A 15,297-nucleotide genomic window follows, 5' to 3' on the forward strand; every position below is an offset into this window, starting at 1 on the left:
AGGATCGGAGGAGCCCCGACTCGCTGTCGCACCTGCCAACAACCAGCAGCCAGAACCCACCCCATGCAGGCGGGGCTTGAGTGTCAGACATCCTGCGCGCACGCAAGCGCACGCGCGCGCACACACACACACACACACACACACACACACACACACACACACTGACATCCCTGGGCTCCGTGGGTGCTCAGCGCCCCTGAAGAGCAGCCCCAAGAGTCAGTCAAAGCTACGCTCCCCGTCCCCCGGCCTGCTGGTGGGTGCCCAGGGATCTTGGTCTCCTGCGCAGCGAGCGGAGTGGCCCACGGAGAGATTTCCGCAGCCAGTCCGGTTTTTCAAGACTTTATTTTGGAAAGCTGCACAAAAAGGACTTTGCTGTTTAAAAAATCCCCCCCCACCCCCACCTTTAGAAAAAGAAAAGCTTTTGTGTGACGGGCGATTGCATACGCAGCCGACCCCTCCGCCCCACTGGAGCACCGCGCCACGCGGCAGAGACACATGGGCACCGTCACACACCCAGCCCGCCGTGCAATGTACTGCCGGCCTCAGGGTCCTGCCACTCCCGAGGCTCACCCAGCGCAGCACCCTTCTGCACTCGCTTCCTCTGGCCCATCCGGGGCTCCGACACAGCCGTGCTATAGAAACTAGGCCCGCAGAAAGGCACCTCCTCTCCGCACAGGCTGGGCCCCCGCCGTTTGCTGGGAATGCCAGTGCCGGCCCTCGCTTCACCTTCCCCTGGCTAGTGGGTGAGAGGAGGGGCCAAACGTGTCGGCCGGCAGGGAACGGGGCAATTGCTGCCACTGGAAATGGGCAGAGGCGTCTTTCTGTCCACGCTCGGCTAGCGTTAGCCACCTCTTAGGAGATCTGGCGATGAAACGCAGGCAGCAGGCAGAGCCCCGCAAGCAAGGGCAGCAGGGGACGGCAGCTGGCTGAGGAACCGGGAAATGAAGACTCCGGTTGGCCACACAGAGACCACTAGCTTTCCTGTCGGCTTCTACAGGCCACCAAGCGGCTACACCCTGTCTAGGCCTTCTCGCACTGCATAGCACCCTCACCTAGGCTAGCTTCCTGGCCAGCGTCACAGGCTCCCCTCCCACACAGACCCACGGAGCTAGGCACTAGGCACTAGGCACTAGGCAGCACAGCCCAGGCCCCGTCCCACGCAGAGACTTTCCCAGCAGCAGCTGCCATGGCACAGACCGGAGAGGGAGGACAGCGGCTTTGGGACTATAGCAAACACTACTAGCCAAACTGCGGCTGCTGCTGGCCACGCAGGGCCCCGGCTGAGACCCTCCCCCTGCCCCTGTGCCATGAAAACAGGAAGCCACGGGGCCCGATGCAAAGGCAGCCAGGTGCCCTTCGCTGACAGGGCCCCTGCTGTCATCCCGCTAACCCGCCGGGTAGGGCTGGGGAAGCCACAGCTGACAACTGCGCTTCCCTTGGGGCCGCGACTGCACAGACCCTCACTCTGCCCCTTGCAGGCCCCGGGCGCCCAGCCCAGCCCTGAGCTAAGCCACAATGGCACCTACCCGCCTGCGGCCAGGGCCCGGGCTCCCCGCAGCCTGCGGGGAAGGGACAGCCTCGCTCCGGCCTTCCAGCCTGCTGGTTGCAGGCGGGCACGGCTGTCCGCTCCCCACGCCCCTCAACGTCTCAAGGGGTTCAGGAGCCTGCCTAGGGAGTGACCCTCGGTTCGAGCTCTTGGAAGCAGGAAGTGCCCGGGGTACCAAACCCACCCGAGGCAGCTGGCACGGAGCCCATGCTGGGGACAGGGGGAGGGAAGGTCTGGCTGGACTCCCCTCTGGGGAGGCACCTCAAAGACTCGGGCCCAGACCCGACAAGGCCAAAGGGACTGCAGAGACGTTAACCCCTCAGGGGGTGGCCACGAGACACCATCACCCTAGGCTCCTGGACAGCGTGGGGCCAGGGCGCCACCCGGCTCACTGAGGGCCTGGAATGAAGGGGTGACAGTCTCCTCCACCGGGGGCGCCCCTGAGGCTCCTGGCAAGGGGACTGGGCCAAGTCCGGGGCTGGGCATAACCCTAGCAGGGTCCGGAAGCCGGACTCTCCCGTCTGCAGGATCAGAGACACCCCTGGCGCCCGAGCAGCGCTGCCGCGGGGCTTGGCTGGAGCGAGTCCAGCTCCAAGGGCCTGTCTGCTCTCCCAGGGCGGCCACTGACGGCAACGCAGACACGCTGGGGTCCAGCTGCTGTGAGGAGTCAGGCCCCGAGGCCTCTCCTTGGGCTAATCCCGAGAATTCCCGAGGGCCCTTCCCCCATCCCCGCCCTGCCCGGGGAAGGCACGGGCTGTGTGTGCACCAGGGAGGGCACCCGCCACGGGGAAACCTTCCGGCTCCTCTGGCCAGCGCCTGCGAGCGCCGCTCCAAAGCCGGCCCCAGGAGCGCGCTCAGGCTCGCGGGCTGCCATCGGTCAGCTCGGGCTTCCCCTTCAGCGGGCAGGCTGGCCCTGGGCGGGGCGCCCCGGGAATGAAAGGAAGCTCCGCTCAGCGGACGCCGAGTGCTGCGGGAGCGCAGGGCCTAGGCCCGAGGAAGCGGGGGAAGCCCTGAGTTGTGCCGCTGGCCGGTCTCCGTAATGAGGCAAGTTAAGGCTCGTTTCGCTCTTGCGATGGGGAATGTCGAGAGCGATTTGCTGGTCCCGCCTCAGCCGCGGGCCTGTCAGAGCCACATCCGACCCTGTTACACAGGGAAAGCCTGCGGCGGCTTGGGAGGGTGTGAGCAAAGTCCCCCCCACAACCAGGGAGGACGATAGCCAGGATCAGCCAGCATCCTGAGCGCTCATCTCCAGCTAGCACGTCTGCTGCTCCCTGTCTGCCACCAGGAGCTCACAGGCCAGGTCCCGGCCGAGGTAGCCTGACCCCAAATGGACAACTTCGCGACAGCCTGGGCTCCTGCCACTGCTGGGAGGTACCGGGGTCTGAGGGCTCCAGCTTCCCTCTTCCCCTAAGCTCTCGGGGGCCTCCGGGCTGGGCAGTGGATGCTCCGACTCCATCTCAACACCCTCCGTGTCCTTCTCTCCATACAGCGGGATGGACTCGGTGTCCGTCCCCTTCTCCACGCTCTGCCAGCGCCCAGCCCTGGGGGGCCATCTGCAGGCGGGGAAGCGGGGGCACGCCAGGTTGAAAACCACCTTGTTTCTCAACAGGGAAACCTCCAGCATGTAGTAGATGGCCCAGAAGACCGCGAAGCACCCGAGCAACATCAGCATCTGGGGGAGGGAGAGGAGAAGGAGAAAGCCCCATTAGAAGGCAAAGCCTCCTATCCAAACCCAAGAGCTGATATCATCTCCCCCGAAGCCGGGTGCCAAGCCGGCAGCCATGCCAGCTGGCCTGAGAGGGGAGAGCCCTAGGGCAGGCCTCGAACAAGCCTGCACTTTCGTGTTGGCCACCAAGGCGGAGAGCAGACAGCCTTGCGTTCCCAGAAGGGGCTGCAACCACCCGGGGCAGCTGGCTCCCTGCCTCCAGGGCACCTGGGCTAGCGGATAAGAGGGGTGGGTGGGCTCCGGGACTGAACTGTCTGGTCTCTGGACAGCACTCCCTCGAGCCGGCGAAGGTACGGCCCCTGGGATCTCGCCAGGGAGTCACGAGCAGAACGACTATCTGGACGGGGCCCACGCGAGCGTGGAAGTGGGAGGAGACACGCAGGCACTGGAAGGCAGAGTGAGCCGAGCGACTATCTGGGAGGAGACATGCAGGCCTACGCAGCCCCAGGCCTTCTGAGGAGACCGCCAGCAGGGGCCAGGCAGGTCAGGCCAATGGGGTGTCCCTGGCCTGTGCCACGTGGCCTGGTGCGGGGGGGTGGGGCTGAGCCGTGTCCTGCCCCCGACTCACTTTGCACTGGCCAGCGGTCGGGTGTTAAGCGCCAGCTCACTGCGGTCCTGAACAGGAACAGGCCCCAGAGGACATGCCCCGGGTCCTACCGCTGCCCCCGGAGCCACCCAGGCCCCAGTCAGCTCCCCAAAGCAAGGCCGGATACCCCCGTGCAGGCTGCAGGCCTTACCTTGAGGGTGTTGGCCGGGATGGTGTACCGCTCCTGCTCGGAGATCTCCAGCCCCGGCGGGCACGGCAGGGACTCGTCACTGCTCAGGTACCGTCCACTCATGGCCTCCTCCAGGAGCCTGAAGCCAAGACACGGGCTCACGGAACTGCCCTGCAGCCAGGAACGGCCGGGAGAAGCCGGGCTAGGCAAGGAGCAGCGCTGGCTCAGGCCCCCCAGGGCCCAGCGCCCTCCGTAGGATTTAGGGGGCACTGGGATTTGGAACCTTCCGCAAGGCACGGATGCGATAGCGGTAACACGCGTTTTACACCAAGGTCCCCAGGCACTCGAGATGGCAGCAGGGGCTGCCACGAAAGTGCGTGGGACCACGTATCTATTTGTTCGTCTCGAGGGGCCACGGGGCACTCGTCTGTACACGGCCGCCCCTGGAGACAGCCCCTTCGGACCCGACTGCCCGGGCTGGGCAAATGGCTGTTAAACGGCTCCATGCCGCTGGACAGGCTCTTCCAGGCGAGACGGGCACAAGCAGGAGACAAACAGGATGGAGGGGAGGGGAGGAGGGACGGACCCACCAGCTTGTAGCAGCAAGCAGGAGACCATTCCAGAGGCACTGCCCGCGGGGCTAGGAAAGCGGGTTTCCGCTCCTCCAGGGGTCCATTTTTGCCCAGGTCTGCGCTCCTGTAAGAGGCACCAGCCCTGCCGGAAGGTGCTTGGCCCCCATCGGCGGGGGACTGGCTTGGATCTCCCTTCCGCTCAGGGAGGTGGGGAGACGCAGGGCCCATCAGCTGCCAGCCTGTTTGGTAACGAGTCTGACAGGCAGCGCTACAGCGAGAGGTGAAGTCGCCTGCGCTGCTCCCTCATTTGCCCAGGAGGCAAGAGGCTTAGAGACGCTGCTTCCAGCTGCTCAGCAGCCCCCGATTTGTGAGGCTACGGAGAGATCAGACTCCTCCTCTCTGGAGACCCAAACTGCCCTTCCTCCCAGAGCCCAGGGGTCCCTCCTGGGAGCGAGGCTGGAAGGACCCCCATCGGCAATGCCATGCCGAGCGGCTACGAATGGGTCCCAGGCCGAGGAGGGCTGTGCAGAGCTGTCACTGTTATTCAGCTGCCCTCGGGAGCCATGGAAACACCGTTCCATGCGGCTGCCGAGTCGCCCGGGTGATATCCTGGCAACCGGGATCACTGTAGCTCTCTCGCGGGGTGCGTTTGGAGGAAGGCTGCAGACACAGTCACACCCCACTGAGAGAGAGAGCGAGCTGCTTCGTTCGGTGTGCCCTGCCGGCAATCTGTCCCCATACAGACGCCTGCTGCCTGGCCTCAGCCTGGCCACCCAGCTCCCAGGAAGAGGCCCTCCTACCTCTGCCGTTCCCGCATCTCCGCCGGAGTCCACGAAGAGCCGTACAGCGTCAGCTGCCACTGCTTCAACGTCCCCAGCGTCAGGGTCCCATCCCCTGGAACAGCCAAGGGAGGACAATCCTACCAGGCTCGACTGGCACCTGCCGCTGCAGCGTCCCAGAGGACACAGCCTTCCCGCTTGCCCTGTGTGCCGGGCCGGCCTTACCATGAGGCGAACTGAGGCGGCCGGCTCAGGTGCCAGACTGGGGGGGGGAGGGCGCCACTCGGACCCAGAGAATCGAGACCTTTCACAGTCTTGGCCCACACGAGGGGGCGTCAATTGAGCTCCCCGCCTCAGGTGCCAAAGTGTTGTGGGCTGGCCCTGCCTGTGTGCCTGCTGGGCTGGGAATGAACGTGCTTGGCACTGTTCTGCCATCACGTGGGCAGTGGGCACGTGGCCCCCGTGGCAGCCAGCCGGCACACAAACGCCTGCTCCCCTCGTGGTTCCTGAGAGGACCCACATCCGAGCACCCCGAGAACGCACGGCAGTGCCCACGCCCAAAAGCACCGCTCGCTGCCAGGTAGGGCTGCCAGATGGTTTAACCAATAATACCGAACACTCCTCCCCCGCAAAAAAACCAAACAAACCACTGGGGAAAAAATTCTGTTGAGGAAAAAAAAAAGGGGGGAGACCAAAGTTGTTGAGGGAAGAAAAAAACAAAAATCCCTGAGAGTTAAGCAAAAACAACCCAGCATGGCCCCTTTAAGAAATGCTTTTGAGGCTCTTTGGCTCTAACAGGCTGCTGGCGGCCGTCTGCCATCTTGTCTCCCTGCTCCGGGCTGGACAGCTCCCTGTGGAACCAGGTAAGCACCCGGGATTTTCGCCTCCTGGCCGGGAAAATACCGGACATTGTAGGTACCCGGTATTCTCGGAATTTTTTTACCAGACAGGAGGCGAAAATGCCGGCCTGTGCGGGTCAGTACCGGACACCTGGCCACCCCGCAGCCGGGCTGAGCCCCAGCGGCTCTGCAAGCAAATGCCATTGGTGGCCAGGGCTCTGGTAGGCCTCAGCCCCAAGCAGCCTGAGCCACGGCACGGCCCCTCCCCGCACAGCGAGCAGCCCTGGTGCTGGAGAGGCCTGCCCTGGGGCAGCAGGCGGTGCGGCAGGGTGCAGCAGCAGGCAGCAGAGGGCTGAAGCAGGGGTGCTGGGGGGGGGGTGGAGCAGGGGCAGCGTTGTAGAAGCCCCCCAGGAACTCAGCAGCAGTCAGTGGAGTCGCTCTGCACAGCGGGAGGAGCCTGGCGAGGACCCCACCCAGAAATGAAAGTCGCCACCAGGCTGGGGCGGAGGGCGGGCGGGACTCACCGATATCCCTGATAATGAGTCTGTACGTGCCCTGGGCTTCCTCCCCCCAGCAGCGCACGGTGGAGAAGGTCCAGTCAGCGAAGCCGTTGGGATCCCTGCGCGAGGGAGAAGACAAATACCCTTGAGGGCGAGGGAGCCGGCGGGCGCCTGGGGGCGTCTGGCCTTGCCCCAGCGCGCAGACTCGGGCGGGGAGTCCCTGGTGTCAGTGCAGACTGCAGACAGTGCCCACAGGCCTGACAGCCATGGCTCTGCCCTGGCCGCTGCAGCACGAGGTGGTGGGAGAGGGACAGCTGGGGTGCAGAGCCCAGACGGCTCATCCCGAGGGCGGTGCTGAGACCTGGCCAGGAACCGGGGCGCTGCGCCTGATGAACCCGCCTGCTCCCCGCGCTGCCTCGCAATGGGCAGGAACTGCTCTGCAGCAGCTTGCGGGGCTCAGAAGGGAGCTCCCACAGCCCTTGGGGACAGACACGCCTGGGCGAGTGAGGAGCTATCCTTGGGCTCAGCGCCCGCATCCACACGCAGCCCCCCGGCCCCCTCATCTCCAGGCCCACAGGCGCTCTCGAGTCCTGCCCCACGCCTTCTTCCCACGGGTGAGCTGCCGCACTGCTTACGAGTCCAGGCTCCTGGCGGTGCCGATCTTGGACACCATGCCGCTGGGGCAGAGGAGTTTGATTTCCAGGTTGCCCCGGCGAGGGTGGGTTATGGTGACGGTCACTGCCACGTGCTCCAGGGTCCTCATGCCAGACAGCGCGAGGTCGCTCGCCGTGACTGGAAAGGAGTCAAGACGTGCAGGCGTCAGCAGGCTGGCCTGTCGGATGCCTGCTGAGCGCTCCCCATGTACCCCCAGCCTCTCCCACGCTGTGGGCTGCACGCACACCTCCCCCCGACTCTGCCCGCACACGCGGCAAGGCTGCCTCCCATTCGAATGCTGGTGCGCGGGCACCGACGCTGCCACCGGTGTCTCAACTCTCTCGAATGAGCCACCTGCACTGTGGGAAAACGGCCAGGGCGGGGGAGGGCTTCGCTGTTCCCTCCCGCCATCAGCAGAAAGCAGCTGCACCCCTGCTCCGAGGTGCACATTGGCGCAGCAGGGGGGCGCTGCTCTGCTTTGCTGGGGGGCCGGGCTCGGGCCCTGGAGAATCTCTCCCGCAGCCTGAATGCAGGAAGTTTGTCATGATCAGACACACGAGCGCCACCAGGTCGCAGCCACCTCCAGGCCTGGGAGCCACTGCAGATGCGCTTTGCTCCCCCAGCCAAACCTTCCTCTGCACAATCTTCCCAAGCTGCGTCGCTGGGTTTGCAGGGCGATTCCTGCCCGACTGGGCTGTCCCGTGGGGCCCGGGAAATGGAAGGACGGAATGCTCCAGCCTTCCCCCACAGGGATTCAAGTGCCCCGGCTCCGGTACAGCGTGACGCTCCGCGGCACGGCCGGGCTGAGTTCAAGGTGGCCGAGAGGCCGGTTTACAACCAGAATTCCACACGGCCCTGCCTCAGCGACTGCGAATTCCAGAGCAGTGAGAGGAGGGTGCGGATGTAGCGGGTCAGGGCTGCACCGAGAACCTGGCAGTCGTCGGCACTGCAATACTGATCCTTTGCCCTCGCTTGTGCCCAGGAATCTCCAAGCCCTTTGCAAACCCCAGGGAATTACCCTCCCAGCCACCGGGGAGCTGGAGGGATCTGTGCTCCCACTTGAAGCTTGGGGCACAGAAGCACAGGGAGGGTAAATTACATGCTTCCAAGTGGCAAGGGAGGCCAGGCTCCCAGTCCACAGTTCCAGCCATTGGTCAGCACTGCCCCTCCAAGGGAGCGGCTCACTGACTAGGAACCACTCCGCCAGGGAGTCTGACAGCAGCAGATTTCAGCCAGAGTTGGCAGCTGTGTGAATAATTGATTCTCTAGTTTGGGGGGCAACCCCCAAACTCTCAGACCAATGCCGGGTCATTTGGAAACAAAACTGAATGTTTGGCTTTTCTCACGGAAAGAAACACATTTCATTGGACCCCGGAAAAGAAAAGAAAAGAAAACCCACCAGCAGCAACCCCCGAAAAGGAAGGAATTCTTGCTGTTTCCTTTTCGGGTGTTTTTCTTCCTTTTTTGCTGTTTATTTTTAAACAACTCGAGTTGCCTTGCCAAACGAAACACCCGTTTCATCTGGGAATAGCTGACAGCAACAGTTGGACTTTTTCAAAATAATCCATCTTTCCCAGCCACCACTGTCCCCAGCCCGGTGCATTTTGGCCATATTTACTATTGGCCAAGCCGCGTCACGGGCGCTGCGGCTGCTCTTTCAACAGCCCTCCAGCCAGGAAGCGTCTGGCTCATGAGTCCACCCCCACCAGACAGACCCAGGGATTGCCTCACGGACTGGGCTTGGCTGCAGCCACGCAGGCCTCTCGCCTGTGTCCTGGCCCGTTCCTGTCTCCCCAGGCCCAGAGCTGAGCAAGGGCTAAGCCCCCAGTGAGAACCCAGGGCACCTGGGCGGAGAGCAGAGCAGCCGCTTTCCTCCAGACATACTTGGCCTCCCCGAGCCTCTTTTTTCGGGCGTTTCCCAGCATCTTGTTTGCTGCTGCACTTCCCACCCGGAATGCCTTTTAGGGCAAGTGCTCCCCAGCTGCAGCAGCGCCCGGTTTTCTCTCCGCGCCGTGCGCTGTGAGGCTCCCCCAGCGGAAAACAAGCCCGACTCCATGTACACTGCTGCTGGGACAGGGCTAGTTTCCCTCTTGCTGTTTTACAGCCTCACTGCAGAGGTTGCCTCTTTCCCGGGGCTGGGCGGCCGGGGCTCTGTGTGTGAATTCAGTGCTCAGGGAGGACATGGGCCCTCCCCTCTCCACTCCCTCTGCACAGCCGGCACAAAATACGCAGGGCACACTCCTGCCAAGGCGCCTCAGTGGGCTTGCAATGGAGGAAATCCCCTGATACTCCAAATTCTCTGCCCGCTGCCCCGCGCCCCAGACCAGGCGCTAGCGCCCAGGACTCGGAGCCTGGAGTGGTTAATCCTAGACAAGGGGGTCACCCTCAGTGCGACTGTGCGGGAAATCAGTCAGCTGGGCCTCGCCCACGGATGGAGGGGTTCAAAGCAGGGGGCTCCCTGCCAGGCAGAGGGGCAGGTGGGCGTCAGAGGCAGCCCCAGGATTCCACGCTGTCTGGCAGGTCAGTCGCTCGGCAGAGGGGCTCCCCATGTCCCCCCCAGCGAGAGCGGGGTGCTTTGGGCCTCTCGGAGAGGGGCAAGGGGGATGTTCCTCTGCACCCTGGCGGTCTCACCAGGCTCAACAATGGGATGAATTCCCAGGACCAGTGAGCCAAAGGGTTAATCCAGGGGTGGGGAACCTATGGCCCAGGGACCGGATGCAGCCCTGGCTTTCCTGGATCTGGCCCCCAAGGCTTGGGGCTCCCTCCCCAGCATCGGGGATCCAGACCCTCCCTCGCACCCAGACCCCACACCCCAAGCCTGCTTCCTGACAGCCCCCTCCCACACTGAACTCCTCATTCCTGCCCCCACCCAGCGTGTCGGGGCCACTAAATCTACTAGCCCAGAGGCCACATCAGGGAGGGTACTTTGTTTGTGGGTTTGGGGTTTTTTGCTGCTCATGTTTGCATGGCCCCCGGCCCAAATAAGGGTTCCCAGCCCGGGTTTACTCCCAGGTTCAGCCCCCGCTGGGGAGTCGGGGCGGGGAAGGACAGACCGAAACACGCGGGCCCACGTGGCAGGCGCGGGGGCTCCGGGAATGGGAAGGAAAACAAGCCCCGCTGCTCGGGCTGCACCGCACCAGCCCAACTTCACGGCTGGGCCGCGGCTTCCCACTGGCAGCGCTCCGGAGAGGGGCCTTGCTCGTGTTGACAGTGGCCGGCCAAGTCAGAAGCTGCAATATTACCTAAAATGGTCAAAGGCAGCCGAACAGGTCTGGCTACAACCCAGCCCTGCCGCGACGGGCCCTGGCGTACGCGCTCGCTCACGCCGCCTGCCTTTCCAAAGCCATCCATTTATTCACCTCGGGGGGCGGGGGGAGGGGGGAGGAGAAACAGCTCAAGCTCCCAGAACAGCAGCAGCCTCAAAAAGAAAGAGGAGAATCCGGCTTCTTGGGACACTTAACTCTTTCATCGTCCGAAATCCCTGGGCTTGTGCTAGGCCAGCCTGTCCCTGCCCTCCCGTCCTGTCCCCTGGGCCATCCCTATAGCCACAGCTATTCCCCCAAGCGGCTCTCCTGCCCCTGCATGGCAGGGCAGGGCAACTGTGCTCCCTGGAGGCCTGTCACCCCTTAGCAAGGCAGCAGCCTACACCAGCGAGAAACGCCCTTCTGAGCCATCAGCTGGGTGTGAGCCTTATGCTGGAACAGCCTTCCTGTCCTCCCTACGTCCCCCGATCCAGCTCCTTCCCAAGCGTCGCTCCCGCCATTCCCCTCCTCCCTGCTGCGGGCCTGGGCCCCGAATGCTCCGACTCCTTCCTGGCCCCAAGCTTCTCTCTGCATCTTCTGCCGCCTGCTGAGCCCTTTGCCAGGCACGTTTTGGGGGGGTCTATGACAGTCCTGGAGACACAGTGAGCCCTGCATGGGCAGTGGCAGCACGCCTCCCACTCACAGCCTCACCCACTGGGGCACCCTGGGGGGAGGGGGGCAGGCGTGACTCGGGACCCTTCCACCTTCAGCTCCCACAGGCGACGGCGGCTTTTGGTGGCCATGGCCTAGATGGTGATTTGAGCTGGGGCCCTTGTGACTACACGGCTTCGTACTCCTCTAGGTGGGCGCGCTCGCTGGGGCACGAGGAAGGGGACACGCCGAGCTTACCGTTCCAGGTGACTTCCAGGGCCTGAGGGCCCTGCTGGATGGTCCTGCCCTCCTTTAAAACGGGGCTGCTATACGAGGCCAAGTATGGGACAGACTCCCAGACCTGGGCAAGGAAAGAGGGGGCGCAAGTTAGTCTCCCGCAGCATCCGAGCTCCGACTGCGGAGGGCAGGCCCGCACTACTGGCCTAAGGGCTCCCGACTTCACCCCCAACGCAGCTGCATAGAGAGGAGGTGCAGCAGGAGTCCTTGCAGCTGGCCCCCAAGTCAGCATCTCACTTGCCCTACAAGGAAGGCCTTGGGCCTTGTCCCCCTTCGGGGCTGATGGGAGAGGATCCGCGGGAGGCCCGGCAGAAAGCGAAGCCGTGTTCTCACAGCACGCGTGTGCGGGGGCGCCTGCCTTTCCTCATCTCTGCCATCCCCCCAAACGGTTCCGCCAGTTTTCCGCCAGGATTTCATGATCGCACATGGCCAGGGCGGCCATCTCCCCGCGGGGCCTGAGTGTCAAGCTGGGCGCCTTTCCTCGCAGGCCTCACCCATGCGGTGCTGGGACGGAGGGAACCGTTCCGTGACCGACACGAGCCAGCCTAGAACCCGCGCCCCCAGCCCCAGGAACTCTGAGGAGGGGAAGCCCCTGCCCTTTTCTAGCACACACGGGATGGCTGACACCCCTCGGCCGGGCCACCAGGAGCAGGAGGGAGGGAGAAGCTGTTGTGAGCTGGGTTTGCCCATCGGATGGATGGTGGCGGCGTTACCGTGGCGGCGTTGACAAGCCTCCAAGCATTTAGCAGGCCGAAGCCGTGCTCATGGCTGTGGCTGAGGCCGGCCTGGTTAGCATCCCAGACGGTGCGACGATCTTCATACTGAAAAGGGACAAGCGGGAGCCATGTCAGCCGCGGAGGGGGCCCTGCCTCTTGTGGGGCGAGCTAACGTCCTGCCGTGCAAAGGCAAGAGTGACGAGGCCTGGGGGAACCGGAGAGCGCCCTCCCCGCCCTGCTGCACGCTTGCCCTTGGGCCCTGTCTCGCACCGGTCAGAAGAGAGGAGGCTCCGTCCGCCTCACGCTGCCACCTTGGCAGAAAAGAGGCTCGGCGGTGACTTGCCACAGCAGCGAGGTGCTGCCCCGGGCCCTGAGAGCGAGCACAGGGCGCCCCTCGCTTCCGCTGAATCCTGGCCCAGCCGGGATCCCTCGCTCTTCCAAAGCAGAACAAACAGCACACAGGACACAAGCGCCTCTGCCCTGAAACATCCCAGCGGGGCCTTTCCTCCCTGCCTGCCCAGGCTGCCGGATTCACAGGGATACACGCGGCACGGCCGTCAGCGCGGGGGCAGCGCACACGGGGCCTGGCGCAGCGGCTGTCTCCAACTGTGGGAAAAGCCACCCTGCCCCAAAGCAAGTTTTGTGTGTCTGCATAAAGGACCCCCCCGGCCACTGGCCAAACCCTGCGGCCTCACTCGGATTCACTAGCTCTGCAGTCGCACTGCCCGAGGCAGAACCGAGCCGAAAAGCGAGGACTCAGCGTCGGCAAGAGGGGCTCTTCCCATCTGCCGCTACGACACCGACCCCCCTGACCGCATAGGACATGCCACGGGCAGGCCGGGCCTTTCTGCTGTCACGTGGCAAGGGCTTCAGGCGCCACAGCAAAAACTCCAGCGCGCGGGTCACCTCGGCCCCGCCACGCCCGCCGCACTCTGCCCTGGCTCCCAGCTCTCGTACCAGCCCGGCTCGTCCTGGCAGAGTCAGGAGGGGCTGGAGCAAACGTCACCTGCCTGCCTCAGGCCTGTTCCTGGTGAGGCCAGGGGCGGGGAAAAGCAGCCGCAGGCGGACGAGGGGCGACCTCGCGCCTCACCTTGGTGGCTGTGAAGACGATGATGTGCTGGACGTCGCGCCAGGTGAGGCACGGGCGCACCTGGAGCATCAAGGCGATCATGCCGGCCGCGATGGGGGCGGCGGCTGAGGTCCCCGTGTGGCCCTCCGTGCAGCCGGTGCCTTTCTGCAAATCCCAGTCTGTCGTCACCTTGGAAGAAAGCGCCACGGAGAGGTCTCCTGTCAGAGGCAGGCCGCCTAGTGCTTTGAGTGTGGGCGTGCAGGGGTCCCCCCACGCCCGGGGACAGCACCAGCCGATGGAGGCTACCCCTGGCTCGGACACAGCCAAGAACAAAAGCCCTGGGTGCAGCCTGGCCCCCGTGAATGCCCAGGCTGGTTTGCTCACAGCTCAAGCTGAACCTCAGCCAAGCAGTGGGGGCTGCCGAGAAAAAGGTTTTGGGGCTTTCTCAAATGATGCCAGTCCCAGCCGGGAAGGCGCCCCCCCCGCGAGGGGTCAGACTTCCAGGCCGGGGTTGAAGGCACAGGGTGCGGGGTGCCTGGCTGGAACCCCACCCGCTGCTCACACAGGGACGGCTCCCAGCACATCCTGGCCAGGCCTGCCGCACTGCGCTCACCACGCCCCAAGTGGCGCCCGGCCCCTCACGGGCGAGATGAGAGACGAGGGACCCTGCGGTGCAGCTGGAAAGGGGAGGGAACGGAGCAGCGTCTGGGGAGACCAACTTCAGCGCCACAGGAGCCTGGTCTGACAAGGAGCCGGGTCACTGAAAAGCCAGGGGCACAACCGCTCCGTGGGCTATTCTTCCACAGGGCCCGGCGCCCCTTTTATGGCACCTGCCTGGCTCCCAACACCACCATCCGTGAGCCCCTCCTACGCTGCATTTATCCGCCCGTCGCCCCGGGCGGCAGGGCAGGGCACCCAGCCAGTGGGACAGCTGGGGCACAGAGAGGCTAAGAGATTTGCCCAAGGTCATGCAGGAGGCCTGTGGCAAAGCAGGGACTGGCCCTCACAGCGCCCAGCTTCTAGGCTAATGCCGGGCTTGCTAGAACTGCCCGCCTCCGTGTGGTGTGTCGCTCCACGGCAGCCCCCAGGGCACGGAGTCGTCATGGGCTCCTCGTAGCACTCAGCTGGGATTTTCAAAGCTGACTCTCAATGGGAAGTCGACTCCTAACTCCCCTAGGACTCGGAGCGCCCCAGCTACGTGGGGCAAGGTGCTGTACAGCCAGGAAGGAACGTCTGTGCTGTCCTTGAATACATTAAGGCTGTCTACACTGGCAGGTCGTTGTACCAGAAAGATGCAAATGAGGCTAAGTGTGGAATATCGCCGAGCCTCATTTGCATACCTAAAATAATCAGCGTAGCAGCATTGCACAAGAGGGTTTTTCTTGCGCAAGAAGGGGCCGTGTAGACAGCTCCTTCTGGTGCAAGAGCCTCTTCCGCAAAAGTGGCAGCTCATTAGGTATGCAAATGAGACTCGGCGATATTCCACGTATTTGCATATTCCTGGCGCAACAACCCGCCAGTGTAGACCTAGCCCAAGTGATTCTAAGGCCAGACGGCGGGCCTGTCGATGCAGGTGGGAGGGACAAAAGGGGCAATTGCCCAGGGGCCCAGCAATTTGAAAGGGCCCCGCACCCCGGTCGCTGCCGCCGTAGCCCTGTGGAAAAGCACCTCTTGATGGACCGACGCTTTTGATATGCCCCCATGTGCAGAATGAATTTTCTTATGTGCACTAGCAAGAGAAACATGTGCTGCTTGCTGTGGGCTCTCTGAGTATCTCCTGCCCACGTGCTCAGCTCACGGGGAACAGTGCCCATGCGGGTTCTGGGGTGAGGTTACTTGGCCCTGGAACATGCACGGGGAGTTTCAAAAGTGTCCTTCAGTCCAGGCTTGGCCCAGAGCCGGCTGGCCGGGTCCAGAAACGGGAGGGACCAGGGCTGGGGCTGGCTGGACCAACAGCCTCTGGCGGGGGAGGGTGGCAGAACTGGGGGGG

The 15,297-nt window shown here is 63.9% G+C and overlaps 1 protein-coding gene across 2 annotated transcripts in view; it reads right to left on the minus strand.

The window, feature by feature from the left end:
* Positions 1 to 328: 328 nt before the first annotated feature.
* PCSK7 (proprotein convertase subtilisin/kexin type 7) overlaps positions 329 to 15,297 on the minus strand; it is a 39,802-nt gene continuing 24,833 nt past the window's right edge. The window contains exons 6-13 of one of the 2 annotated variants that reach the window (XM_075909337.2): positions 13,329 to 13,496; positions 12,236 to 12,343; positions 11,484 to 11,586; positions 7,314 to 7,470; positions 6,703 to 6,797; positions 5,361 to 5,454; positions 4,010 to 4,127; positions 329 to 3,218 (exon numbers count right to left, since the gene is read on the minus strand). In XM_075909337.2, the coding sequence (XP_075765452.2) occupies positions 2,799 to 3,218; positions 4,010 to 4,127; positions 5,361 to 5,454; positions 6,703 to 6,797; positions 7,314 to 7,470; positions 11,484 to 11,586; positions 12,236 to 12,343; positions 13,329 to 13,496 (1,263 nt within the window). In that variant the 3' untranslated portion in view covers positions 329 to 2,798. The remainder of the gene's footprint in view (positions 3,219 to 4,009; positions 4,128 to 5,360; positions 5,455 to 6,702; positions 6,798 to 7,313; positions 7,471 to 11,483; positions 11,587 to 12,235; positions 12,344 to 13,328; positions 13,497 to 15,297) is intronic. The other variant, XM_075909336.2, reaches the window with a different exon arrangement.

Source organism: Pelodiscus sinensis, chromosome 25, assembly GCF_052426305.1.
Source record: "Pelodiscus sinensis isolate ZL-2025 chromosome 25, ASM5242630v1, whole genome shotgun sequence".
Taxonomy (NCBI): domain Eukaryota; kingdom Metazoa; phylum Chordata; order Testudines; family Trionychidae; genus Pelodiscus; species Pelodiscus sinensis.